Here is a 27,919-nt window from a genome sequence, read left to right as displayed (position 1 = left end):
TGGTGCCATCATTAAACTGATTCATGTGCCTCTCATACGCATTCCAGCAAATGCCTGACCTCTCCTAGTCTTTGCAGAACATCCTCTCATCCCACGTTGTCATAAAATACTTGTGCTCTTCGGCCTAGTCCACTATCGATAGAGAATACTGCCTACTCTTCCTGCATAGGGGCATAACAAACAAGAAAACACAAAAGACCATAAGAACGTCGAACTTAACGAAAGCACGGTAAAAGAGATGGCAGCCCATACTTGTGAAGGTCGTAACTGCCGGTGTCGTGAGGCCTTGCTGACGGTGTGTGCTGCAATACGCCAAATTGTGTGGCCACGTGCTGTGGTAGGTGTCATTCGACGGCGTACACGCATATCAGCGAGACAATGCACGTGAAGAGAAGGAGGTCCCGCTCACACATCTCGTTCAGCTCGAACCCCCAAGCTCTATCATGGTACGGCCACTAGTTAACCTATATAAAGACTGTTTAGCAACCATCAAAGTGACTACATTAAAAACTAGCTCGCTCGTTGGTATACCTGAAAAGATGTCAGGTTGTCCAGCTAGTCGGTGAAGGCCTTGTACAACGCATTGCCCTTGCCCGAGAAGACTTTAACCGCGTCCCAAGAGTAGGCGACGGTAGGGCATCGAGCAGTGTCTCCATCTTCGCCATACTCCGTCCACTCTGTCTGTTGCAATTTCTCAGGACGACCAACTGGCAGCCGCTCCCAACTCCAAATCAAGAGGGCCAATACACACCCACACATCCCAGACGTTTTCTCGGTCCTCTTCGTTGTGTAATCCAGCTACAAACAACAATTGATGATTAGATGACAGAATTTAAAGCATCACACACATACGTGAGATATATGATGTCTTACCGAACGGTAGAGGTACGCGAGGCCGACGGACCCCCAGTTGTACCCTGCATCCCAGTCGGCCAGGAATCCAGGTACATCCATAGGGCGTTGTCCCCCGAGCAGTCTGGAAAGACCACCTCTGTGAGAAGAAACCATAGGTAGGCCCTCGCATACTGCTCCATGGTCCTCGGATCCGCATCTTGCGGGCATTCAGCCCGGTGGGTTAGGAGCCAGGGTAGTGGTACACCGGACGTTCGGTTACTCTTGATGGCAGGGCATTCGCCGATGAGGGAGGTAACCTTGTCCGACAAGTTCTTCCTATCCCTGCGCCCAATGAGGGCATGGCCCTTGATCAGTGGGGCCGTGATCATAGTAAAGTCCTCGAGCGACACCGTCATCTCACCACATGGGAGATGGAAAGAGTGTGTCTCGGGCGCCAACGGTCCACCAACGCTGTGAGAGCCGTGTGGACAAGCGTCGGCGGCGTACGCTTGAACTGGAGCACAAAACCCAAGAGCCCGGCTCTCCTGTAATACGGCTCGTAGCGGTTGTCGTACTTCATATCTTTGACCTTGGTGTGGCCCCTCATACATAATGGCGGAAGCATCTGTCAATGTGCACACCAAAATAGTTAGTAAAAACTTTTGGGAAGGCAAAATTTTGATGCAAGACGTTGATCAGTGTTATTTACCACTCCGTTCTCGATGTAACGGGCGCGATGACCGTTATCAAATGTCGGGTCAAGCATAGTTTAATTAGTGTCGATCGCCGGACCAATGGGGGGCCTCCTGAAACAACAAGATTTTGTTATCAACATATAATCATCATATCATATTAAACCATTCAACTAACATCAATCATATCATATTCAACAATTGTAAAGAAAATTCTATGAACATGAACTAGGGTTCATCTTCAAACTAGTTAATCAATCATTTCAATCCATCATATCACATTAACCAATCATATTCAGCCATTCAACTAACTTCAATCATATCATATTCAATTGCAAAAAAAATACTATAAACATTAACTAGGTTCACCTTAAAACAAGGTTCATCTTCAAACTAGTTAACAAATCATATTCAACCACATCACCGCATCAATCATATTCAACCACATCACCACATCACCGCATCAATCATATTCAAACATATTTAACCACATCAAACATCGATAAATAATTCAAAAAAATATTAACATGAACTAGGGTTCATCAACTATATAAAATAGGCTCTATCATATTCAACTACGTCAAACATCATATTGCTCCTAACTAAACAAACCTGAAAAGAACAAAAATCAAAATCTACTAGATGAAATAGGGTTCATCTTGTGCCAAATAATGTGTCGAATCGAAAGCTTGTTAACTAAAACGAATTGAAGGGATTGAGAGAGCTTACTTTTCTCATTTCAGAGCCATCTCGATCCGCAAAAACGGTGGACAAACAAAGAAGATCGGATGAAGGAGTGGAGGGGGTGAGAGAGGGATTCTCCTCTCTGTTCTTGCGGGCGGCGGCAGGGGAGAAGATGTGGGCTGGGTTCGTGGGTGGGCCCCACGAGCCGGCCCCTGTGGGCTTATAACGGTTCAACACCTATCGCCAGGGATTTTGATGATAGGGTTGCATTGCCTACCGCCGGGTGCCCTGACAGTAGGGTCGACGGCAAGAGACGGCAGCCGTTTGGCGAGGCTGAGGTGGATAAGTGGGCTACCACCGGTGTCCATGGCGGTAGCATGTTCAAGCCTACCGCCATGGTCCCTGTTGGTAGGAACCAGATCTGGCTAAACAAAGGCGCGCGCGGGGCCGGAGGAATTATGTCCCCACGCATCATGTCATGGTCATGTACGTACGTACTACCGCGCAAAATCTCTTTCTTTGTTCTGTCCCGGCCGGGAATGGGATGGACATTTACTTTTGTGCTGACTATGGGGCGGGACTACCTGTCGTGAGCATGACCCGCACGGACTCAGACGCCATGGCGCGTGCTCACCTTGGGACTCATGTGAGACGATGAAGCCATGATCGAGAAGATGATTTTTTGTATGCATGGCAATTAGCACATGGGTGTCGACCGGGACAAAAGTGACGTGACAAAACATATCACTTCGTGGCAAAGTCAATGGTGGTAGCAGTAGAAAGTAGTCTTTCTTGATACAACAAGAGAGAGAGAGATCATTTGACTATATTTCTTTGTTTCTCCTGTACTTTGCGCATTCGCTGACTTGTGATCCAACAATAATCATTTCTTCCGAGTGCAAAAGGAGGAGAATCAAGGACGAAGAGGACACCTGGCGGTCTGTGTTAATTTGCGTCTAGTCGTGGGATATGGGTGCGGCCGTGCGGCCAGCGGTGACGTACCACTAGTAGAAAAAGAGGCTTCCATACGCCCCCATTAGTCCCCAAAACAATCGAACCGCGACCAAAGGGGTCTTTAGTCGCGGTTCGGGAGGAGACCCGCGACCAACTATCTGGGCCCAGCGCGCTCGGTCGACAGCTGGCGGACGGGAGGGGCTTTAGTCGCGGTTGGCCTGGCCAACCGGGACTAAAGGTCCCCGAAGGCCTTTAGTCGCGGTTGGCCAGGCCAACCGGGACTAAAGGCCCATCCAGCTGGCGGACGGGAGGGGCTTTAGTCCCGGTTGGCCTGGCCAACCAGGACTAAAGGCCCATCCCTATATATAGGACTCTGCTCACTTCACTTCACTCAGCTCACTTCACAATTTTCAGAAGGGGGTGGTGGGTTTGCTTTTGGTTCCTCCTATGCACACAAGGTGTTCGATGAAATGCCCGAGAGCCTGAAACAAACATGATATGAAGTGTCCGAGCCACACTTGAGCTTTCTCATTTATTTTTCCTCCGCGATCGCGGTTAGCAACTTGAACCTTTCATGTGTCATTGATAAAATATGCATGTGTGTAGTTCATTGTTTAATTTGTATTATTTCTAGCTAGTTAGTTTAACAAATGCATGATAGTTAATTATATACTTTATATCATAATAATGCAGATGAATCGGCAATGGATGTACGGTCCCCGACTCTCCGGCGAGTTCACTATGGGTTTGAAAGACTTCCTCGTAGTGGCAAATGCGAACAAGCAGCAAGGTTTTATTATCTGTCCATGTGCTGTCTGTAAGAATCAGAAGGGTTACTCCTCCTCAAGAGACGTTCACATGCACCTGCTTCGGCACGGTTTCATGCGAAGCTATAATTGTTGGACCAAGCATGGAGAAAGAGGGGTTAGAATGGAAGAAGATGAAGAAGGGGATGATATCGATGACAACTATCATGATCATTTCGGTGATACTTTCATGGAGGATGATGATGAAGGTGGGGAAGGGTTAGGTGAAGGTGAAGAAGAGGCACATGATGAGCCCGCTGATGATCTTGGTCGGACCATTGCTGATGCACGGAGACGCTGCGAAACTGACAAGGATAGGGAGAATTTGGATCGCATGTTAGAGGATCACAAAAAGTCATTGTATCCAGGATGCGATAATAGTCTGAAAAAGCTGGGCTGCACACTAGATTTGCTAAAATGAAAGGCACAGGAAGGTGTAGATGACTCATCATTTGAAAATTTGCTGAAAATGTTGAAGAATATGTTCCCGAAGAATAACGAGTTGCCCGCCAGTACGTACGAAGCAAAGAAGGCTGTCTGCCCTCTAGGTTTAGAGGTTCTGAAGATACATGCATGCATTAACGACTGCATCCTCTACCGCGGTGAATACGAGAATTTGAATGAATGCCCTGTATGCACTGCATTGCGTTATAAGATCAGAGGCGATGACCCTGGTGACGATGTTGAGGGCGAGAAACCCAGGAAGAGGGTTCCCGCCAAGGTGATGTGGTATGCTCCTATAATACCACGGTTGAAACGTCTGTTCATGAACAAAAAGCATGCCAAGTCGTTGCGATGGCACAAAGAGGACCGTAAGTCCGACGGGGAGTTGAGACACACCGCTGATGGAACGCAATGGAGAAAGATCGACAGAGTGTTCAAAGCTTTTGCAGCTGACGCAAGGAACATAAGATTTGGTCTAAGTACTGATGGCATGAATCCTTTTGGCGAGCAGAGCTCCAGCCATAGCACCTGGCCCGTGACTCTATGCATCTACAACCTTCCTCCTTGGTTGTGCATGAAGCGGAAGTTCATTATGATGCCAATTCTCATCCAAGGCCCTAAGCAACCCGGCAACGACATCGATGTGTACCTAAGGCCATTAGTTGAAGAACTTTTACAGTTGTGGGCCAGACCTGGTGTACGTGTCTGGGATGAGCACAAAGGAGAGGAATTTGACCTACGAGCGTTGCTTTTTGTAACCATCAACGATTGGCCTGCTCTCAGTAACCTTTCGGGACAGACAAATAAGGGATACAATGCATGCACGCACTGCTTACATGAGACTGAAAGTGTACGTTTGGTTAATTGTAAGAAGAACGTGTACCTGGGTCATCGTCGATTTCTTCCCCGAAATCATAACGTAAGAAAGAAAGGCAAGCATTTCAACGGGAAGGCAGATCACCGGCCGAAGCCTGCGGAACGTACTGGTGCTGAGATATTTGATATGGTCAAGGATTTGAAAGTCATCTTTGGAAAGGGTCCTGGCGGACAATCAGTTCCGCGGGGAGTTGACGGGCACGCACCCATGTGGAAGAAGAAATCTATATTTTGGGAGCTAGAATATTGGAAAGTCCTAGATGTCCGCTCTGCAATCGACGTGATGCATGTTACGAAGAATATTTGCGTGAACCTGCTAAGCTTCTTGGGCGTGTATGGGAAGACAAATGATACAAAGGAAGCACTGCAGGACCAGCAACTTTTGAAAGACCCAGATGACCGGCATCCGGAATGATTTCAAGGTCGTGCCAGCTACGCTCTTACCAAAGAAGAGAAGGTCATTTTTTTTGAATGCCTGAGCAGTATGAAGGTCCCGTCTGGCTTCTCGTCGAATATAAAGGGAATAATAAACATGGCGGAGAAAAAGTTCCAAAACCTGAAGTCTCACGACTGCCACGTGATTATGACGCAATTGCTTCCGATTGCTTTGAGGGGGCTCCTACCGGAAAATGTTCGAGTAGCCATTGTGAAGCTATGTGCATTCCTCAATGCAATCTCTCAGAAGGTAATCAATCCAGAAGATCTACCACGGTTACAGAACGATGTGGTCCAATGCCTTGTCAGTTTCGAGTTGGTGTTCCCACCATCCTTCTTCGATATTATGACGCACCTCCTGGTCCACCTAGTCGAAGAGATTTCCATTCTCGGTCCTGTATTTCTACACAATATGTTCCCCTTTGAGAGGTTCATGGGGGTATTAAAGAAATATGTTCGTAACCGTGCTAGGCCAGAAGGAAGCATCGTCAAGGGCTATGGAAATGAGGAGGTAATTGAGTTCTGTATTGACTATGTTCCTGACCTTAAGCCGATTGGTATTCCTCAATCGCGGCACGAGGGGAGACTAAGTGGAAAAGGCAAGATCGGAAGGGAATCCACGATATGTATGGACGGTCATTCTATGACTGAAGCACACCACACAGTTCTGCAAAATTCCAGCTTGGTGGCTCCGTAGTTCGAGCAACACAAGAATATTTTACGCTCGGACAACCCGGGGAAGCCTGAATCCTGGATTAGAAAGGCCCACATGGAGACTTTCGGCAGTTGGTTGCGAAAACATTTAATGAATGACAATGATGTTGGAGATCAGCTGTACATGTTGGCCAAGAAACCATCTTCGACTATAACGACTTTCCAAGGGTACGAGATAAATGGGAATACATTTTACACCATCGCCCAAGATAAAAAGAGCACCAACCAAAACAGTGGTGTCCGCTTTGATGCAGCAACCGAGAATGGGCAAAAGGTCACATATTATGGTTACATAGAGGAGATATGGGAACTTGACTATGGACCCTCCTTTAAGGTCCCTTTGTTCCGGTGCAAATGGTTCAAGCTAACAGGAGGTGGGGTAAAGGTGGACGAGCAATACGGAATGACAATGGTGGATTTCAACAATCTTGGTTACCTTGACGAACCATTCGTCCTTGCCAAAGATGTCGCTCAGGTTTTTTATTTGAAGGACATGAGTAGCAAACCGAGGAAACGGAAAGATAAGAAAACGATCAGTACATCATGCGATGATCCAAAGCGCCACATTGTTCTTTCAGGGAAAAGAAACATCGTGGGAGTGGAGGACAAGACAGACATGTCAGAAGATTATAATATGTTTGGTGAAATTCCGCCCTTCAAAGTGAACACTGACCCAAGCATTAAGTTAAATGATGAGGATGCTCCATGGATACGGCACACTCGTAAGCAAGCAGGGACACAAGGGAAGAATTGATGTGTAATAATTTATTGTACCAAACTTTGTATTTGGTCGATGAACTGAATGATGTATCAAACCTTTTGTCAAACCTTCAAGGGATTTTAAAATGAATTAGTTTTATTTTTCTGATTTTTTTGATATATAATTGTATTTTTTAAGATTTTAAAATGAATTAGTTTTATTTTTCTGATTTTAAAAGGAAAAAAGGAAGAAGAAGAAAGAAGGAAAAAGGAAGAAAAAAACAGAAGAAAAAAGGAAAAACAGAAGAAAAAAACAAACAGAAGAAAAACATAAGAAAAAAACAGAAGAAAAAAACAAACAGAAGAAAAAAACAAAAGAAAAAACAGAAGAAAAAAGGAAAAAGGAAGAAAAAAAGAAGAAAAACAAAACAAAATAAATAAAGCAAAAAAGAAAACAAAAAACAGGCAAAAAATAAAAAATATGCCACCTACTGGGCCACCACGGCCTGAATACGACTAGAAACCCATTAATGGGCCAGGATTCAGGTCCGCAGAAGGCCCAGTAGGCCCACAGGCACATAGTGACAGAATAGGCCCGTAAGCCTGCATTTGAGAGGAGCTCGAAGTGGTGAGCGCAGCCGCGCTTATAAACCACTGTCGAAGCCTCTCGGCTAGCGAGGTGGGACTAAACATCCCACCGCACCGCGCCAGTTCCAGCACAGACCCTTTAGTCCCGGTTGGGGAGGCGGACCGCGACTAAAGGGTACCCTTTAGTCGCGGTTGTTGTCCCCAACCGCGACTAAAGGGTCTTTCTGCGCGGGAACTAAAGCGGCGCCAAAATCCTTTAGTCCCGGTTGGGGAGGCGGACCGCGACTAAAGGTACCCTTTAGTCGCGGTTGGTGTGGCCAGCCGCGACTAAAGGGTACCTTTAATCGCGGTCCGCCTCCCCAACCGCGACTAAAGGTGCGTCTATAAATACTGCACTTAGCAGTTTCGCCACTTCCCATTCTCCTCTCTCTCGACGCCGAAGCGCTGCCCCGACGCCGATCGACGCCGAAGCCCTGCCCCGACGCCGACGCCGATGCCGAAGCCCTGCCCCGACGCCGACGCCGACGCCGAAGCCCTGCGCGCCGCCGCCCCCGTCCCCAGTGAGCGCCGCCTCCGCCCGTGCCCTGCCCTTGCCCGCCGCCCGTGCCCTGCGCCCTTGCCCGCCGCCCGCCGCCCGACGCCCTGCCGCCCGCCGCCCGCTGGCCCTGCCTGCCGTGTCCTCCGCGCGCCGGCAGAAGAAGAAGAAGCTAGGAAGAAGAAAAAGGAAGAAGAAGAAGAAAGAAAAAGGAAAAAGGAAGAAGAAGAAAGAAGGAAGAAGAAAACAAAAGAAAAACAGAAGAAAAACAAGAAAAAGGAAGAAAAAAAGAAAAAGGAAGAAAACAACAGAAGAAAAACACAGGAAGAAGAAAAAAAGAAAGAAGAAAAAAAACAAACAGAAGAAAAAAACAAAAGAAAACAAAAAAAGGAAGAAGAAAAAAAGAAAGAAGAAAAAAAGAAAGAAGAAAAAAAAGAAAGAAGAAAAACAAAGGAGGAAGAAAAAAAGGAAGAAGAAAAACGAAGGAAGAAGAAAAACAAAGGAAGAAGAAAAAAAGAAAGAAGAAAAAAAAAGGAAGAAGAAAAAAAGAAAGAAGAAAGAAAGAAGAAAAAGGAAGAAGAAGAAAAAGGAAGAAGAAAAAGGAAGAAGAAAAAAATGAAAACCAAATGAAAACCAAAAGAAAGAAGAAAGAAAAAGGAAGAAGAAAAAAAGAAGAAGAAAGGAAGAAGAAAGGAAGAAGAAAGGAAGAAGAAGAAAGAAAGAAAAAAGAAAAAGGAAGAAGAAGAAAGAAAGAAGAAAGGAAGAAGAAGAAAGGAAGAAGAAGAAAGAAAGAAGAAGAAAGGAAAAAGGAAGAAGAAGAAAGGAAGAAGAAGAAAGAGGAAGAAGAAAGGAAGAAGAAGAAAGAAAGAAGAAAGAGGAAGAAGAAAGGAAGAAGAAGAAAAACAGAATTTTTACTTAAAGAATATTATTTTTTAATTCCTCCTCCTCTATGTCCCCTTAATCTTATTTTTTAATTCCTTTATACTTAAAGAATTTTTACTACATGCAGGAGTGACATATGGCGGACGATAGAACCGAGCCGCTTAGGGATCCGGAGGCTGAACGTTATTTAATGGGCATCATCAACAACAAGATTCCTTATGTGCCGGGCTCAGAATATGAGCAACAAGAGGATGTAGTCTCTCCTTATCTGAACCTTGACGGTGGAACAGAGATTGTCGATGATCAAGAAGGTGAAGGAACGGACATTGTCGACGGAGGTCAACCGTCAACAACCGACGATCTCGAATTGCAAGTAGCAACCACCTCCGGCGAGGTATATATATACATTGAGCCTCTCGTGATACAAACTTACTGAAATGTGAATACATATGTATTAACGCGCGCGACTCTCTTTCTTTTTTTAGCCCTCCGGATCGAGTACGACAAAGCGTGGCAAATCCAAGGCGATGAAAACAGGAGAAACATATGCCATTGAGTTTGTCAGTGAAACCGGCAAGCCCCTACAGCACACCTCAAAGTTTATCAACCAATGCGGAGTCGTTGTTAGAGACAACGTCCCGATCACCGTCCAGGAATGGAAGGAGCCAAAGAAGGCACGTCTTGGTTTCAGTTTTGTCGACAAGAGAACGAAAAAGGATTGCTGGAGAAAGCTTATGGAACATTTCATTCTACCTCCGGAATACAACAAAGTCGATGAATTCGGTAACGAGGTTCCGGGTGGACGTCAGAGGAGGAGGCTAGTTAAAGAGTTCGCTCTTTAGAAGATGGGCGAAGCATTCCGGAACTTCAAGAAAAATTTAACCCGTGACTATGTCAACAAGGGCAAGACACCGGATTTCAATGGACAACATGAGAAACTGAAAGATGATTGGCCAGAATTTGTGAGGCAAAAGCAATCGGAGCATTTCAAGGAAATATCAAAAAAAAATAAGGATAATGCGAGTAAGAAAAAGTTCCATCATATTATGGGGCCAGGAGGATACCGCCTTTCGGAGCCTAGGTGGCAGAAGATGGAGGAGGACCTGAGGGTGCGAGGAATCCCTCTAGGTACAGAGGGATGGGACCCAAGGGCCAAAAGCTGGTGGTACGGGCATGGGGGATCGCTAGACCCGGAGACAGGGGTGTGTGTTCACCGGCAGAGACAGTTTGCTCCCACCCAAGCCCTTATTAACGCAATGACCCAAGCTCAAGAGGGCTTGATCAAGTTCAACAGAGATAAAGACGCACTGACAACAGCCCTCGGGAATGATGAACACGGAGGACGTGTACGAGGCAAAGGCAAAGTTCCGTGGAAAGTAGGGTTTTCCCAGGACAATGACCCGTACTGTTACAGAAGCCGTAAGAGAAAGACGGACCGGGATGCAGATCTTATGACGAAGTTTGCATCGGAACTCCATGAGTTGAAGCAGACCGTGCATGAACTAGTGAAAGAAAAATCGGCTGCAGGGCCGCATGAAGATCATGAAGCGGATCGCGGAAGCCAGCAGCGGAGAAGCAGCGTGGCTTCCACGGACGCCCCGCCTGGTGCTAGTGCACCGATGATCGAGATTCGTGCACCGGAGCCTCACTACCCCGTGGATGATGTAAAGGAGATGAAAGAATGTGATCTGCATTATCCCGTGGGGAACGTTTCCACGAAGGTAGCTAGCGGCAGTGCTTTACCCTGTACACCTGGAGCACTCCACCACAACAACCCCATTGCATATGGCTATGCTCGTGTCACGGTGGAAGACATAGTCCAAGGGTTTGAGGACCTGGAGATTGACAAACCTACACCCGAAGGGGAGAGAAGACTTGGAGATGTCAAGCGCCAGTTCATTCTATGGAAAAAGAAGTACATAGTGTTTCCAGGCGAGGCGCCAAGGCTAGCAAGTCCACCCCCCTCCGATGGTGGTGGTGGTGGTGGTGGCGGTGGTGGCGGTGGTGGTGGTCGTGGTGGTTCACCTACACCTCCTTCACGCCATTCGACGCCGTCCCCCGATCCACAACCTCCGGCGGGTACGACGCCCCCCAATCCTCCTCCGGCGGGTACGACGCCCCCCAATCCACCTCCGGCGAAGAAGCAAAAGCAGGCGGACAACAAGGAAACCCGCTCCTGGACTATTAACCCGGACCCTTATGTACCTAAGACCACAAGGGTACCGGAGCCATCACTGAAGCCTCTCCTCCCAAGGCCTGGGGAACTTAGTGAAGCTGAAACGAAATTGGCCGCGTCTCCTGATTATGAGAAATGGAAGGCGGATATGAAGGCGAAAAAAGAGCCTGAGCCCAAGCAAGTATTCACTGAGAAGCAAAAGAAGTGGGCTAAGGATTTTTTGACGACACCGTCCCAAGCCGAGCTGAATATGCCTGACGACTATGGACATGAACTTCGTAGGCAAGCAAAAATATTGAAGGAGGAGAAAGAAGAAAGTAAAAAAAGTGGGAAACAAGTTGACCAGCTCGGGATGCAGAAGAAACAATCGATCCCCCCGCTCATAGTGAAAGCCGGTCCGGAAGAGGACCCCGAGATCATAGCAGCTGCGGCAGCACTTGGATTGACTGTAGCGGGTGCCATGAAACAAGCGTCCGAGATGGGTTTGACTCTTCGTGCCTTCTTAGGCCTTGAGGATGCGCCAGTATGTGAGATAGCATTACAATATGTGCGGAATGGGCCTCTCGTCGAGCCTGCGCGGGAAAAGAGTCTACCACCACAAATGCGAAATCTGCTACGTTGGTACAAGCAATTCATAACATGGGCCGACAAAGAATATGTTTATGCGGATGTTACAGATGAGCATCACACCAAACGGTACTCTGTAGAAATTCATATGAGTGAATTGTTCCAGCTGTTCAATCTGCGCGACCTCGACAAATCTATGCTGAGTTGCTACGTTCTGTTAGTGATTTATTTCTACCTCATCTCGTTCTTCATTGCCTGCACTATATATATATATATTGTCCTAACTATATTGTTGCGTACGCTATTATGCAGATTGAAGATTTGGGAATGCAAAATAAGAAACATCCATGATGTTGGGTTCATTGACCCACATATCGTTAATGGACATGTGTTACAACATCACCCCGAAGACGTGGAGAAAGACCTGTACAAGTTTCTTAGAAAGCATCAACTCAAAAGTCATATTCTATTTCCTTACCATTTTGGGTGAGTGTTTCTCTCTTGTGCCCATTCTCTTTTGTTTACTCCATGCATGGTATGTCTAATCGATGAGTTATGCATGACTGTGCATGTAACGTGTCCGCAGGTTCCACTGGATTCTGCTAAATATTGAACTTCACACCTCCAGAGTTCTAATCATGGACTCTATGGATTCGGATCCAAAGCGTTGGGCCGACATGAGAAAAATGCTGCAAAAGTAATTATTTTCAATCATTTGAGCTCTATATCGATCGGTCTCTTTCGTTCATTTCCTAATATCAAGTAACTAATAATTTCCTTATTCATTTAATTTTCTTTGCCCTGTAGGGTTTGGAGACGGTTCTCAGAAGAAACTGTCGGTGAATTCAAACATGAGCTAGATTTCAGAAGGTTAGTTAATGTGGATAAGCAGCCACCGGGGACCAATCTATGTGGATACTATGTTTGTGAGAACATCCGGAGACACACCACTGAGCGGAAGGCATCGGATAGCGTGCGGAACGCGACGGATAACTTGCGGAGGAGGCTTAGTCCAGAAGCTCGCTTCCGAACAATTCAAGAAGAATTAGCAGGATTTTTCATGAGGGAAGTCATCAATCCTAAAGGAGAACACTATACCGAGGACGAAGAAATTTATATGCATACCCGAGATTGAAACTTGTACGAAGTTGTATATGGTCATCCATCCTAATTGTGTATGGAAACTTGTTCGAAGTTGTATATGGTCACCCGAGATTGAATATATATTATATATTCCTCTTGAATTCTTCTTGTTTGAAATTTCATATGCATGTATATAGTAGCGTAAAATATGTGTACTGAAACTTTATCAAAATTAAAATAAAACACAAAATATAATATAAAAGAAATAAAACACTCCAAACTAAAAAGAAACCAGGTTTAGGGGGGCTAAAACCCTAAACCTGCGGAGGAGCCCTTTAGTCCCGGTTGGCCACGAGAACCGGGACTAAAGGTCCTCTGCCCCGACGGACCACGGGCGCCCACGTGGACGGGCCTTTAGTCCCGGTTAGCCACAAGAACCGGGACTAAAGCCTTTAGTCGCGGTCCGTAAGAGGCGCGACTAAAGAGGGGGGGGGGTCTTTAGTCGCGCATATTTAGTCCCGGTTGCACAGCCGGGACTAAAGGCTGTTGCGAACCGGGACTAATAGCTTTTTCATATGAAATATGATAACCTCATACACTATATATAGCAAATCAACGCCTCTAATAAGTTCAAATATCAAATAGGTTCAACATAGTAAAATAGGTTGCAATAACACAAAACCGAGTAGTTCAACATGGCACAACTAGTATAACTAAGCAAGTTCAACATGTCACATCACTCTAGTTCCTCCCCCTCCCCCTCTTGGCGGGATGATCCTCGTTTCTCTTTGAGCGGCCTTCGTCCGGCTTCTTCGGGCGACGATGAGGAACCGGTTTCTGAAACGGGGATGGACTCTTCCAGTTGATCTTCGGAACTTTCCCTCTCTTCTCCTGGGTTGGCTCAGTCGGTTGAGGTCTATCATCATCGGCGTACTCCTCCTCATCACCTTCTTCGTCGTCACCTCCTTCCTCTTCTCCCTATTCTTCCTCTTCCTCCTCGTCCTCTTCTCTCTAACCATCTTCTTCCTCGGTCTCGTCAACAAGGCGAGACGACGAGGCGGCATGGCTCAAGGAACCTCCTCCGGCATGGCTTGATGAAGCTAGGGCATGTCTCAACCCACCAAGAGCAGGAACATGCACGTCAACCGAGGCAGCGCACCCAAGCATGCTCGCTAGCCTGCGACAATGGTTCATGATTTTCTGCAAAAACAAATATAGAAGAGAATGGCTTGGATCGGGTTTAGGGTTGCAAATAAGTAAGAACATGGCATGGATCAAATTTGTGATTGCTCGAATAGAATGCTATGAGGCTTAAAGTTACCTTCATCGCTTCCCTCAGCTTGTTGTCACTCTCCACGGTTCTGGGGTCAGAACATAGCGCATTCGAGCCATCGAAAATGTTTTGGTTTAGCTTCGCGGCCTGCAAATGCAAGGATCATTAATAAGTTAGCGACAATGACCATGTCAGCATCATCCAACTGCCAACTAGAATGCATTTCAACAAAACTTACCACTCTGTTCATCAGGGGTGCATACTCCCTGAAATCACCTTGCATATCTCTGAGGTTTCTCTTGTATGCTTCATCCTTAGACTTCGTCACCTCCTCCAGTGATGCCATGTCCGCTTCTGTCCACCGTGGCCTCAGACGCAGATGAAACTTGGTGCCATCATTAAACTGATTCATGTGCCTCTCATACGCATTCCAGCAAATGCCTGACCTCTCCTAGTCTTTGCAGAACATCCTCTCATCCCACGTTGTCATAAAATACTTGTGCTCTTCGGCCTAGTCCACTATCGATAGAGAATACTGCCTACTCTTCCTGCATAGGGGCATAACAAACAAGAAAACACAAAAGACCATAAGAACGTCGAACTTAACGAAAGCACGGTAAAAGAGATGGCAGCCCATACTTGTGAAGGTCGTAACTGCCGGTGTCGTGAGGCCTTGCTGACGGTGTGTGCTGCAATACGCCAAATTGTGTGGCCACGTGCTGTGGTAGGTGTCATTCGACGGCGTACACGCATATCAGCGAGACAATGCACGTGAAGAGAAGGAGGTCCCGCTCACACATCTCGTTCAGCTCGAAACCCCAAGCTCTATCATGGTACGGCCACTAGTTAACCTATATAAAGACTGTTTAGCAACCATCAAAGTGACTACATTAAAAACTAGCTCGCTCGTTGGTATACCTGAAAAGATGTCAGGTTGTCCAGCTAGTCGGTGAAGGCCTTGTACAACGCATTGCCCTTGCCCAAGAAGACTTTAACCGCGTCCCAAGAGTAGGCGACGGTAGGGCATCGAGCAGTGTCTCCATCTTCGCCATACTCCGTCCACTCTGTCTGTTGCAATTTCTCAGGACGACCAACTGGCAGCCGCTCCCAACTCCAAATCAAGAGGGCCAATACACACCCACACATCCCAGACGTTTTCTCGGTCCTCTTCGTTGTGTAATCCAGCTACAAACAACAATTGATGATTAGATGACAGAATTTAAAGCATCACACACATACGTGAGATATATGATGTCTTACCGAACGGTAGAGGTACGCGAGGCCGACGGACCCCCAGTTGTACCCTGCATCCCAGTCGGCCAGGAATCCAGGTACATCCATAGGGCGTTGTCCCCCGAGCAGTCTGGAAAGACCACCTCTGTGAGAAGAAACCATAGGTAGGCCCTCGCATACTGCTCCATGGTCCTCGGATCCGCATCTTGCGGGCATTCAGCCCGGTGGGTTAGGAGCCAGGGTAGTGGTACACCGGACGTTCGGTTACTCTTGATGGCAGGGCATTCGCCGATGAGGGAGGTAACCTTGTCCGACAAGTTCTTCCTATCCCTGCGCCCAATGAGGGCATGGCCCTTGATCAGTGGGGCCGTGATCATAGTAAAGTCCTCGAGCGACACCGTCATCTCACCACATGGGAGATGGAAAGAGTGTGTCTCGGGCGCCAACGGTCCACCAACGCTGTGAGAGCCGTGTGGACAAGCGTCGGCGGCGTACGCTTGAACTGGAGCACAAAACCCAAGAGCCCGGCTCTCCTGTAATACGGCTCGTAGCGGTTGTCGTACTTCATATCTTTGACCTTGGTGTGGCCCCTCATACATAATGGCGGAAGCATCTGTCAATGTGCACACCAAAATAGTTAGTAAAAACTTTTGGGAAGGCAAAATTTTGATCCAAGACGTTGATCAGTGTTATTTACCACTCCGTTCTCGATGTAACGGGCGCGATGACCGTTATCAAATGTCGGGTCAAGCATAGTTTAATTAGTGTCGATCGCCGGACCAATGGGGGGCCTCCTGAAACAACAAGATTTTGTTATCAACATATAATCATCATATCATATTAAACCATTCAACTAACATCAATCATATCATATTCAACAATTGTAAAGAAAATTCTATGAACATGAACTAGGGTTCATCTTCAAACTAGTTAATCAATCATTTCAATCCATCATATCACATTAACCAATCATATTCAGCCATTCAACTAACTTCAATCATATCATATTCAATTGCAAAAAAAAATTATAAACATTAACTAGGTTCACCTTAAAACAAGGTTCATCTTCAAACTAGTTAACAAATCATATTCAACCACATCACCGCATCAATCATATTCAACCACATCACCACATCACCGCATCAATCATATTCAAACATATTTAACCACATCAAACATCAATAAATAATTCAAAAAAATATTAACATGAACTAGGGTTCATCAACTATATAAAATAGGCTCTATCATATTCAACTACGTCAAACATCATATTGCTCCTAACTAAACAAACCTGAAAAGAACAAAAATCAAAATCTACTAGATGAAATAGGGTTCATCTTGTGCCAAATAATGTGTCGAATCGAAAGCTTGTTAACTAAAACGAATTGAAGGGATTGAGAGAGCTTACTTTTCTCGTTTCAGAGCCATCTCGATCCGCAAAAACGGTGGACAAACAAAGAAGATCGGATGAAGGAGTGGAGGGGGTGAGAGAGGGATTCTCCTCTCTGTTCTTGCGGGCGGCGGCAGGGGAGAAGATGTGGGCTGGGTTCGTGGGTGGGCCCCACGAGCCGGCCCCCGTGGGCTTATAACGGTTCAACACCTATCGCCAGGGACTTTGATGATAGGGTTGCATTGCCTACCGCCGGGTGCCCTGACAGTAGGGTCGACGGCAAGAGACGGCAGCCGTTTGGCGAGGCTGAGGTGGATAAATGGGCTACCACCGGTGTCCATGGCGGTAGCATGTTCAAGCCTACCGCCGTGGTCCCTGTTGGTAGGAACCAGATCTGGCTAAACAAAGGCGCGCGCGGGGCCGGAGGAATTATGTCCCCACGCATCATGTCATGGTCATGTACGTACGTACTACCGCGCAAAATCTCTTTCTTTGTTCTGTCCCAGCCGGGAATGGGATGGACATTTACTTTTGTGCTGACTATGTGGCGGGACTACCTGTCGTGAGCATGACCCGCACGGACTCAGACGCCATGGCGCGTGCTCACCTTGGGACTCATGTGAGACGATGAAGCCATGATCGAGAAGATGATTTTTTGTATGCATGGCAATTAGCACATGGGTGTCGACCGGGACAAAAGTGACGTGACAAAACATATCACTTCGTGGCAAAGTCAATGGTGGTAGCAGTAGAAAGTAGTCTTTCTTGATACAACAAGAGAGAGAGAGATCATTTGACTATATTTCTTTGTTTCTCCTGTACTTTGCGCATTCGCTGACTTGTGATCCAACAACAATCATTTCTTCCGAGTGCAAAAGGAGGAGAATCAAGGACGAAGAGGACACCTGGCGGTCTGTGTTAATTTGCGTCTAGTCGTGGGATATGGGTGCGGCCGTGCGGCCAGCGGTGACGTACGTACGAGAATTACAAGCAAAAGACTGAATCAAGCCAACATGACACAAATTCCTTATGCCAATAGACGCGCACACATGTGCGTACTCCTATTTCCTCCCTCCGAAATTACTTATTGTTTTAGCGGTTATATCAAGATGTAGTTTAGTGCTAGATCATTCATCTGAGCGATATGTAATTAAGGACGGAGAAAGTATTGCGATTACTGTTATCTAGGAAAACAAGTGTGCACGGAGGGTAAAATAAAGTAGCATTTCAAGCCGACCGTGCAGAACGCAGACACCGTGCATGCCTCAAACATTGGTTCCCGGAACCAGAAGCACATCATTCTTTCTGTACACTGATGACGAGGACCACCCTACATTGTCCAATTTATCCAGAACTGAACAGAATCTGTGATAGCAGCAAAAATATCAGTTCTTGTCATTCTTGTCACCATGTTTACGTGCATTAAGAGCATCTATAGTCTACAGTCGGGCGCCTCAAACATCCCTCAAATGTCTGGGCGGATGGCCCGATCATTGACCGGTAAAAAAAAACGACCCAAAAGAGCGCCTCAAACCGGCCTCAAACGCACGGACTGACCGGCACCCCTCATATCTAGCCCAGGGGAGGATATGTGGCGCATCCGCCACGTCAGACTGATGTGCGGGTCCCACTGGAAAACACTCCAAAAGTTGATGGTTTGAAGCTCGTCTCCTCCGCCGGACTGATGAAGCCATTTGTCGGTGCTCTGGCGGGCCGCGCAAGGGCCCAAGCCTGACTATTTAAGCCAGACACGGGCACCGAAACCCTACACGTCCATGTTTCCTTCCCTCTTGTCCACCGCCACCACTTTTCACTTGCCATCCACCTCCACATTTCACTTGTCGGCCGCTCGCCGGCTGCCACCACACAGACGAGTCAGGAGCTACCCTTATCTAAGCTGGACCGCCGGCTGTAGCTTCTTGAGCAGATCCGAGCAAGGCGTGAAGCCCGGATCGCCGCGGGGCTACCTCCGGACGCGATGGATCCATAGGAGGAGTTGGAGGAGGAGGAGGAGGAGGAGGAGGCGGAGCAAGAGGAGGTGGACGAGAAGGACATGGAGGAGGGGAGCAGCAAGCAATCCTTGAGTCCCTCTAGTTGGAGGCAGAGGCGGAGCAGGAAGCGGGCGTCGACGAGATGCTTGCCTATATGGACGAGGAGGAGGAGCCGGAGCTCTCCTACATGCCCATCTACCAAACGCCAGGCACAAAGATCATGGACATCTCTAGCGACGAAGTGTAGTTTAGACTAGTATGATATGCGTAGTACGTAGCTTTTCTTTTGCATGTTTTGTATGGCTTTAAGGGACGAAATATGAGATATTCAGGTGCATAGAGGAAAGTATGAGGTATGACCGGTCACTTCCCGCGGACGCTGGTGGCTTGCAAGTGCACAGGGTTTAGTTGTTGCCTTTTCAAAGTAAGAGTATCGATCCCATATGGAGCGCATGAATTAAGCATTGTCTCTTGTAATGAATTATGGATTTATGCTTGCAAGTAATTGTAGACTACAGATAAAGATAAAGCGAGGGCGGAAATAAATTGTTAATTTTTGTGTAGAGCGAACTGAAAGTAATAAATAATATAAAGTAAACAGAAAAAACAGCACAAGTAGCAAGTGGAAATGACAGAGGAGTAAAGAGTTCTCAGGGAGTCCGGAATTCCCATTGGTATGTTTCTAGCGCAAGATATGCATCTGCATAGTATGTCCTAGATACTTGAGCCACTCTTGATGATTATGCTGGGCGGAGCCGGGTGCAGTACACATTCTACTCTAGGTAGACTTCGTGCCACGGACTCCAACACCATAGTCTCTCCCTACAGGTTATACTAAGGTAATTAAGGGTTACACCATGGACGCAGCCTCTCCAAGGGTTCTCCGTAAATCCCCTATCAACTACAAAGGCTAGGATCAAAGGCTTTTACTGTAAACTCGAATTACCTTCAAATCCTAACGTTTACAACCATAGTGATACACTCTGTGGCCTTTCGGCGGTAATGCTGAGTAGGGCCCCTTCACAACATTCATGAAGTTTATTAAACCAAGCATTCAATAGAGGATCTCATATCCAATATAACATTTTAGATCCTATACATACCATGGTTCATCCATATCCCCGAGAACTAGGGGTCTACTCACACATGGAGAATCCAAACATCATAAGGGCGGTAATGGTAAACATGAATGAATCACACACGTAATGCACAAGACAATCCACTAGGGTTCCCGATGTTACAATGAGATGGATGTGGATGATGATGATAGTGGTGATGATAATGATGACAATGGTGATAGTGTTGACGTCCCCTTGCACTTGGTGGTGAAGATGGTGATCTCCCTTGCCGATGCCTTCTCCGCATGGTCTGCGGAGGTTAGTGATGCGGCTTGAAGCTACGTCGGTATTTCTCCAAAGAGGAAGGGATGATGCAGCACAGCAGCGGTAGGTATTTCCCTCAGATGTGAAACCAAGGTTATCGAACCAGTAGGAGAACCAAGCAACACAACGTAAACAGCACCTGCACACAGATAACAAATCCTCGCAACCCGACGTGTTAAAGAGGTTGTCAATCCCTTCCGTGTACGGTGCCTCAAGATAGGCAAACGGACGTCAGATAAATTGTAGTAGATTAATAGATCGAACGCCAAATAAAATAAATAAGAATAAATTGCAGCAAGATATTTTTGTATTTTTGGTTTAATAGATCTGAAAATAAAAGCAAAGGAAAATAGATCGCAAAGGCAAATAATATGAGAAAGAGACCCGGGGGCCGTGGTTTCACTAGTGGCTTCTCTCGAGAAAAATAGCAAATGGTGGGTGAACAAATTACTGTTGGGCAATTGATAGACCTTCAAATAATCATGACGATATCCAGGCAATGATCATTACATAGGCATCACGTCAAAGATTAGTAGACTGACTCCTGCCTACATCTACTACTATTACTCCACACATCAACAGCTATCCAGCATGCATCTAGTGTATTAAGTTCATGGAAAAATGGAGTAATGCAATAAGAACGATGACATGATGTAGACAAGATCTATGTTTGTAGAGATAGATCCCATCGTTTTATCCTTAGTAGCAACGATACATACGTGTCGGTTCCCTTCCTGTCACTGGGATCAAGCACCGTAAGGCCGAACCCACTACAAAGCACATCTTCTCATTGCAAGATAAATAGATCAAGTTGGCCAAACAAAACCCAAATATCAGAGAAGAAATACAAGGCTATAAGTAATCATGCATAAAAGAGATCAAAGAAACTCAAATACTTTCATGGATATAAAAAGATAGATCTGATCATAAACTCAAAGTTCATCGATCCCAACAAACACACCGCAAAAGAGTTACATCATATGGATCTGCAAGAGACCATTGTATTGAGAATTCCGCGAGAGAGAGGAAGCCATCTAGCTATTAACCACGGACCCGAAGGTCTACAAAGAACTACTCACGCATCATCGAAGAGGCACCAATGGAGGTGGTGAACCCCATCCGAGATGGTGTCTAGATTGGATCTGGTGGTTCTGGACTCTACGGCGGCTGGATCAATATTTCGTCGACTCCCTTAGGGTTTTGGGAATATTGGTGTATTTATAGAGCAAAGAGGCGGTCTGGGGGCACCCGAGGTGGGCACAACCAACCAGGGCGCGCCTGGGCCTCCTGGCGCGCCCTGGTGGGTTGTGCTCTCCTCGGAGCACCCCCCAGGCGCAGCCAGGGCCCATTATGTGTCTTCTGGTCCCAAAAAATCTCTGTAAAGTTTCGTTGCGTTTGGACTCCTTTTAGTATTGATTTCCTGCGATGTAAAAAACATGCAGAAAACAACAACTGGCACTTGGCACTATGTCAATAGGTTAGTACCAAAAAATGATATAAAATGACTATAAAATGATTATAAAACATCCAAGATTGATAATATAACAGCATGAAACAATAAAAAATTATAAATACGTTGGAGACGTATCAGCACCCCCAAGCTTAACTCCTACTCGTCCTCGAGTAGGTAAGTGATAAAAACAAAAATTTTGATGTGGAATGCTTCCTATCATGTCATATCATATTTCTTTCTTTGTAGCATGGACATTTGGACTTTTATATTGTTCAAAGCAATAGTCTAGTTTTGACATGATAATTTAAATACTCAAACAGATCAACAAGCAACCATGTCTTTCAAAATATCAACGCTAAAATAAGTTATCCCTAGCCCATTATGCTCAAACATTGATCCGCTCATGAAACACACTCGCATATTAGCTACACCCAATACTCAAGTATGATCATATTGCCTCCTAGTTGGTGCTTTCGTAAGAGAAGATGGAGACTCAAATTCAAAAATAAAAATTGCATAAAGTAAAAGAAAGGCCCTTCACAGAGGGAAGTAGGGATTTGTAGAGGTGTCAGAGCTCAAAGCGAAAAACTTAGGGATAAAAACATTTTGGGAGGTGTATCCTTCCCACCAACGAAAACGACTTAGAGTTCCCAACACTTTCCATGCTACATATATCATAGGCGGTCCCCAAACAGAAAATAAAGTTTATTCCTTTTTCAACCATACTTTCACTTTCCATGGCTAATCGTATCCACGAGTGCCTTCCATACCAACACTTTCCAAGAAATTTATTATTTGACAACATAAAGTAAATTCATTTTTCATTTCGGGACTGAGCATCCCTAATACCTTTGCCTTACTCTCGTGCAATGGCAAGTGAATAAACACTCATCGTGAGTATAACACATCTAGCATGGAAAATATTAGCCACCCCTCACCGCTCCGCGAGCGAAACGAACACACAAAAGAGAAGTTTATTTTGAAAATTAGAGATGGCACATACAAATTTGCTTAGAACGGCAAAAGAATACCGCATATAGGTAGATATAGTGGACTCATGTGGCAAAACTGGTTTAAAGGTTTTTGGATGCACAAGTAGAGATCATACTTAGTGCAAAATGAAGGCTAGCAAAGGATTGAGAAGCGACCAACCAAGAAACGGATAATCTCATAAGCTAGCATTAAGCATAATTAACACCGAATAATGCACCACAAGTAGGATACAATTTCATTGCATAATTATTGACTTTCCTGCTTGCATAGGGAATCATAAACCTTAACACCAATATTCTTACTAAGCATAATTACTCATCAACATAACTCACATATCACATCATCATATCTCAAAACTATTACTAAGAATCAAGTTTATTTTTTCCAATGATCTTCATGAAAGTTTTTATTATATCCTTCTTGGATATCTATAACTTTGGGACTAATTTTTATGTGTTGCTTTTGATAAGCTCAAACAAATATAAGTGAAGATCATGAGCATAATTTTTCTTTCTTTCTCTAAATTTAATTTAAGTGAAGCAAGAGATAATTTCTTGAAAATTTTACTAACTCTCAAATAAATCTAAGTGAAGCAAGAGCGCATTTCTTCAAAAATACTAAAGCACACCGTGCTCAAAAAGATATAAGTGAAGCACTAGAGCAAGTCCATAGCTCATAAAAATTTAAGTGAAGCATAGAGAGCAATTCCAACAAGTCATGACATAATTTTGGCTCTCTTAAATAGGTGTGTCAAGAAAGGAATAAAGACTTAAAACATAAATTAAAACAAGCAAAGACTCATATCATACAAGACGCTCCAAGCAAAACACATAGTATGTGACAAATAAAAATATAGCTTCGAGTAAAATACCGATGGTTGTTAGAAGAAAGATGGGATGCCACTCGGGGGCATCCCCAAGCTTAGTTGTTTGCTCATTTTTGGATAATTGCTTGGGATGCCGGGGCATCCCCAAGCTTAGGCTATTCTTACTCCTTATTCCTTCATCCATCGTAAGATAACCCAAAACTTGAAAACTTCAAGCACACAAAACTCAACAAAACCTTCGTGAGATCCGTTAGTAAAAGAATGCAAATCACTACTATAAGTGTTGTACCAAACCAATTCACATTTTTTTGCGTTATATCTACTGTATTCCAACTTTTCTATGGCAAAAACTCATCAAGGAAAACCATAGAACCATGAAAACAAGCACACAACGCAAAGAAAACAGAATCTGTAGACTAAGGCATAGCCTAGTGGTGGGAAGGGGCTGATGCCTTCCCACCCACCCAGATTCAAGTCATGGTACTTGCAATTTGGGTTTGTTGCATCAATTATACTGTAGGGGGTTCCCTTACAGTCTTTCTATAAAAAAACAGAATCTGTCAAAACAGAACAGTCTGTAGGAATCTGACTATTTAGAAAACTTCTGGAACTCCAAAAATTCTGAAAAATTAGGACGACCTGAGCAATTTTTATATTAATCTTCTACAAAAAGAATTGGCATTTTAGCATGCTCTGGTAAAAAATGAGAATTTTTTTCGTGAGCGCAAAATTTTCTGTTTTTCAGCAAGATCAAACAACTATCACCAAATAAGATCCTAAAGGCTTTATTTGGCACAAACACTAATTAAAACACAAAAACACAATCATAACAGTAGCATAATTGTGCAAACACTCAATAACACAAAGCAAAAAGCAAAAATGAATTTTATTCATTGGGTTGCCTCCCAACAAGCACTATAGTTTTACGCCCTTAGCTAGGCATAAAGCAAGGATCTAAGTTTTTTCATCCTTCTTCTTAATTTTCTTAGAGGTGTTTTCATCATGGGGCTTTGTAAACACAACATAAAACATATTATTGATAGAAACCTTAGGATTTCTAAGTTGGTTTCCATCATAACCCCTTTGATTTCCCGCAACAATCCAAGAGTGAAGTTGATTAACATTATTGAAAACTTGTTGGCTTATATCTAAACTGGAGACTTCCTTTTTAAGATTCTCATCAAAGATTTTATTATCCCCAAGCAAATGTCTTAGCGCATAATCACTATTGTAAAGGATTTCATCTATCACGGGTTTTTTCACGATTCATACCATAAAAATCAAAGATTTCCGTAGCTTCCTGTATTATGTAGTCAAACTCATTCATAAGAATGAGTGTGGCCAACCTTTTAGCCCTAGGATTCTTTATAACGGGAAGCTCAAAAAACAATCTTTGCAAAGTAGGATGGGTACGGATAAATTTACTTTAAAGTTTCAGAACTAGTGCTGAAATAGCATCCGCATAAGATCTAGTAGTTTTAAGTATAGGATCATCAACAAGACTTAGATTCCCAACACAATTGAAAAATTCTTGAATACGTTCTTTCCCATAATGTTCCCTTGCCCCAAGATAAACGTTTTAGCATCCAGATTGTCCGTACGTCCAATCTTAGGAGTTAGGCCATCATCTGTTGGTGCCATACCGAAATCACTCATGATTGCAAGCAAAGGATAGATCTGACGAGAAAACGGCAAACGAAAAAGAGAGGCGAATAAAACGGCAAATTTTTGTGAAGTGGGGGAGAGGAAAACGAGAGGAAAATGGCAAATAATGTAAATTGCAAGGAGACGAGATTTATGATTAGGAACCTGGTATATGTTGAAGATCCTCCTCGGCAACGGCGCCAGAAATTCCTTTTGATGCGGCTTGAAGCTACGTCGGTATTTCCCCAAAGAGGAAGGGATGATGCAGCACAGCAGCGGTAGGTATTTCCCTTAGATGTGAAACCAAGGTTATCGAACCAGTAGGAGAACCAAGCAACACAACGTAAACAGCACCTACACATAGATAACAAATCCTCGCAACCCGACGTGTTAAAGGGGTTGTCAATCCCTTCCGGGTACGGTGCCTCAAGATAGGCAAACGGACGTCAGATAAATTATAGTAGATTGATAGATCGAAACCCAAATAAAACAAATAAGAATAAATTGCAGCAAGATATTTTTGTATTTTTGGTTTAATAGATCTGAAAATAAAAGCAAAGGAAAATAGATCGCAAAGGCAAATAATATGAGAAAGAGACCCGGGGGTCGTAGGTTTCACTAGTGGTTTCTCTTGAGAAAAAATAGCAAACGGTGGGTGAACAAATTACTGTTGGGCCATTGATAGAACTTCCAATAATCATGATGATATCCAGGCAATGATCATTACATATGCATCACGTCCAATATTAGTAGACCGACTCTTGCCTGCATCTACTACTATTACTCCACACATCGACCGATATCCAGCATGCATCTAGTGTATTGAGTTCATGGAGAAACGGAGTAATGCAATAAGAACGATGACATGATGTAGACAAGATCTATCTATGTAGAGATAGACCCCATCGTTTTATCCTTAGTAGCAACGATACATATGTAGAGATAGAACCCACTACAAAGCACCTCTTCCCATTGCAAGATAAATAGATTAAGTTGGCCAAACAAAACCCAAATATCGGAGAAGAAATACGAGGCTATAAGTAATCATGCATAAAAGAGATCAAAGTAACTCAAATACTTTCATGGATATAAAAAGACAGATCTGATCATAAACTCAAAGTTCATCGATCCCAACAAACACACCGCAAAAGAGTTACATCATATGGATCTCCAAGAGACCATTGTATTGAGAATTCAGCGAGAGAGAGGAAGCCATCTAGCTACTAACTACGGACCCGAAGGTCTACAAAGAACTATTCACGAGGGTGTGAACCCCATCCGAGATAGTGTCTAGATTGGATCTGGTGGTTCTGGACTCTGCGGCGGCTGGATCAATATTTCGTCGACTCCCTTAAGGTTTTGTGAATATTGGGGTATTTATAAAGCAAAGAGGCGGTCCGGGGGGCACCCGAGGTGGGCACAACCCACCAGGGCGCGCCTGGGCCTCCTAGCGCGCCCTGGTGGGTTGTGCTCTCCTCGGAGCACCCCCTAGGTGCAGCCAGGGCCCATTATGTGGCTTCTGGTCCAAAAAAATCTCTGTAAAGTTTCGTTGCGTTTGGACTCCGTTTAGTATTGATTTCCTGCGATGTAAAAAACATGCAGAAAAGAGCAACTGGCCCTTGGCACTATGTCAATAGGTTAATACCAAAAATGATATAAAATGACTATAAAATGATTATAAAACATCCAAGATTGATAATATAACAGCATGGAACAATCAAAAACTATAGATACGTTGGAGGCGTATCAGTTAGGTTTTGCCTTCTGAATGAGTTTCTGTTGTCTATGTTCTTCTACTCCCCAATCCAATTTCAGGGGGTGAAAGTAGTGGACAAGGCGGCGGCGCTCGCACCTCATACGACCACCCATACGAGCGGGCGCGCTCGTATGGAACATCGTCTTTGGGTCTGGAGACGCGGCAGGAACTCCTCCTTTAATCCCTTTGTTCCATTCTTTTATGGTAGTTGATTATCACATTAAATAATGTGATTCCACTAGCAATTTATGGGGTTACTTCCATAGAATATTGTTTTCTCCAAAAGGCGTTACACGTGGAATGCCCACAAAAAGAAGTGCGTGAACTATCATCATGTAGGCACAAAATATCTATCAAAATCATCACAAAAATTGGAGTCATCAGACGCGCCTAGTCGCGTCTGCGGACGTTTGAGGGGCCAGATTTGGCGTCTGCCGCTGTAGATGCTCTAATTGTCATGCCAACATGTCATGGGAGAATGAATATAATGTGTACTTGGAATCCGTTTATCTTTTTTCATCAGAAAGACAAATCGTCTAACTCACATGATATTAATTTGCGATTTCAGTTAATTTTAATTGAAATAGATATTGTAGGCGACAGTAGAAGAAAACCGGGAATCGAGTAGTACTTGCCCTTGCTCGAAGAAGTCGGAGAAGGCCCCAATCCTGGCCGCGACGGCGATGGCCCAGAGCAGCAACGCGACAGGGAGCGTGAGGCCAGCCATGCCCATGACCATGTAGGTGAAGGAGAAGGTGAGCAAGGTGGTGAGCGTCCACACCGACGCCTTGAGTCGGTTCCGCCTTGGCGAACCTTGGGCCAAACTCTTGTAGAGGTAGAGGCGGCAAAAGAACGGCACAAGGTCCACGTAGGAGGCGGTGAAGATGGTGATGATTGCCTCATCGCCCTTGGAGTGGAACACCACCATGACGGAGTTCAAGGTGAGGATGCCGAATAGCACATTGACGAGCACCCACGAGAAGTTGATGCCCTCACGGAGACGCCGTAT

The 27,919-nt window shown here is 44.9% G+C and overlaps 1 protein-coding gene across 1 annotated transcript; it reads right to left on the bottom strand.

Moving 5' to 3' along the window:
- Window positions 1-555: 555 nt before the first annotated feature.
- On the bottom strand, window positions 556-14,588 carry LOC141025812 (uncharacterized). Its single transcript, XM_073501735.1, has 5 exons — window positions 14,481-14,588; window positions 14,291-14,389; window positions 1,305-1,459; window positions 874-991; window positions 556-798 (listed from the first exon to the last, which is right to left on the bottom strand). Exons 1-5 carry the CDS (start codon window positions 14,586-14,588, stop codon window positions 556-558), a joined length of 723 nt encoding a protein of 240 aa, XP_073357836.1.
- Between the last annotated feature and the right edge of the window lie 13,331 nt (window positions 14,589-27,919).

Source organism: Aegilops tauschii, chromosome 6 (genome assembly GCF_002575655.3).
Source record: "Aegilops tauschii subsp. strangulata cultivar AL8/78 chromosome 6, Aet v6.0, whole genome shotgun sequence".
NCBI classification, from domain to species: Eukaryota; Viridiplantae; Streptophyta; class Magnoliopsida; order Poales; family Poaceae; genus Aegilops; species Aegilops tauschii.
The sequence above is the reverse complement of the archived record's forward strand: the minus strand, read 5'-3'. Positions and strand labels throughout refer to the sequence as shown.

Excerpts from the sequence above, each read along its gene's own strand:
- LOC141025812 (XM_073501735.1), bottom strand. The coding sequence starts at position 14,588 with ATGGCATCACTGGAGGAGGTGACGAAGTCTAAGGATGAAGCATACAAG. Across the intron at positions 1,460-14,290 it reads AGCTGAGGGAAGCGATGAAG|ATGCTTCCGCCATTATGTAT; the intron begins GTAACTTTAAGC and ends GCACATTGACAG. Across the intron at positions 799-873 it reads TCGCGTACCTCTACCGTTCG|CTGGATTACACAACGAAGAG; the intron begins GTAAGACATCAT and ends TGTTGTTTGTAG.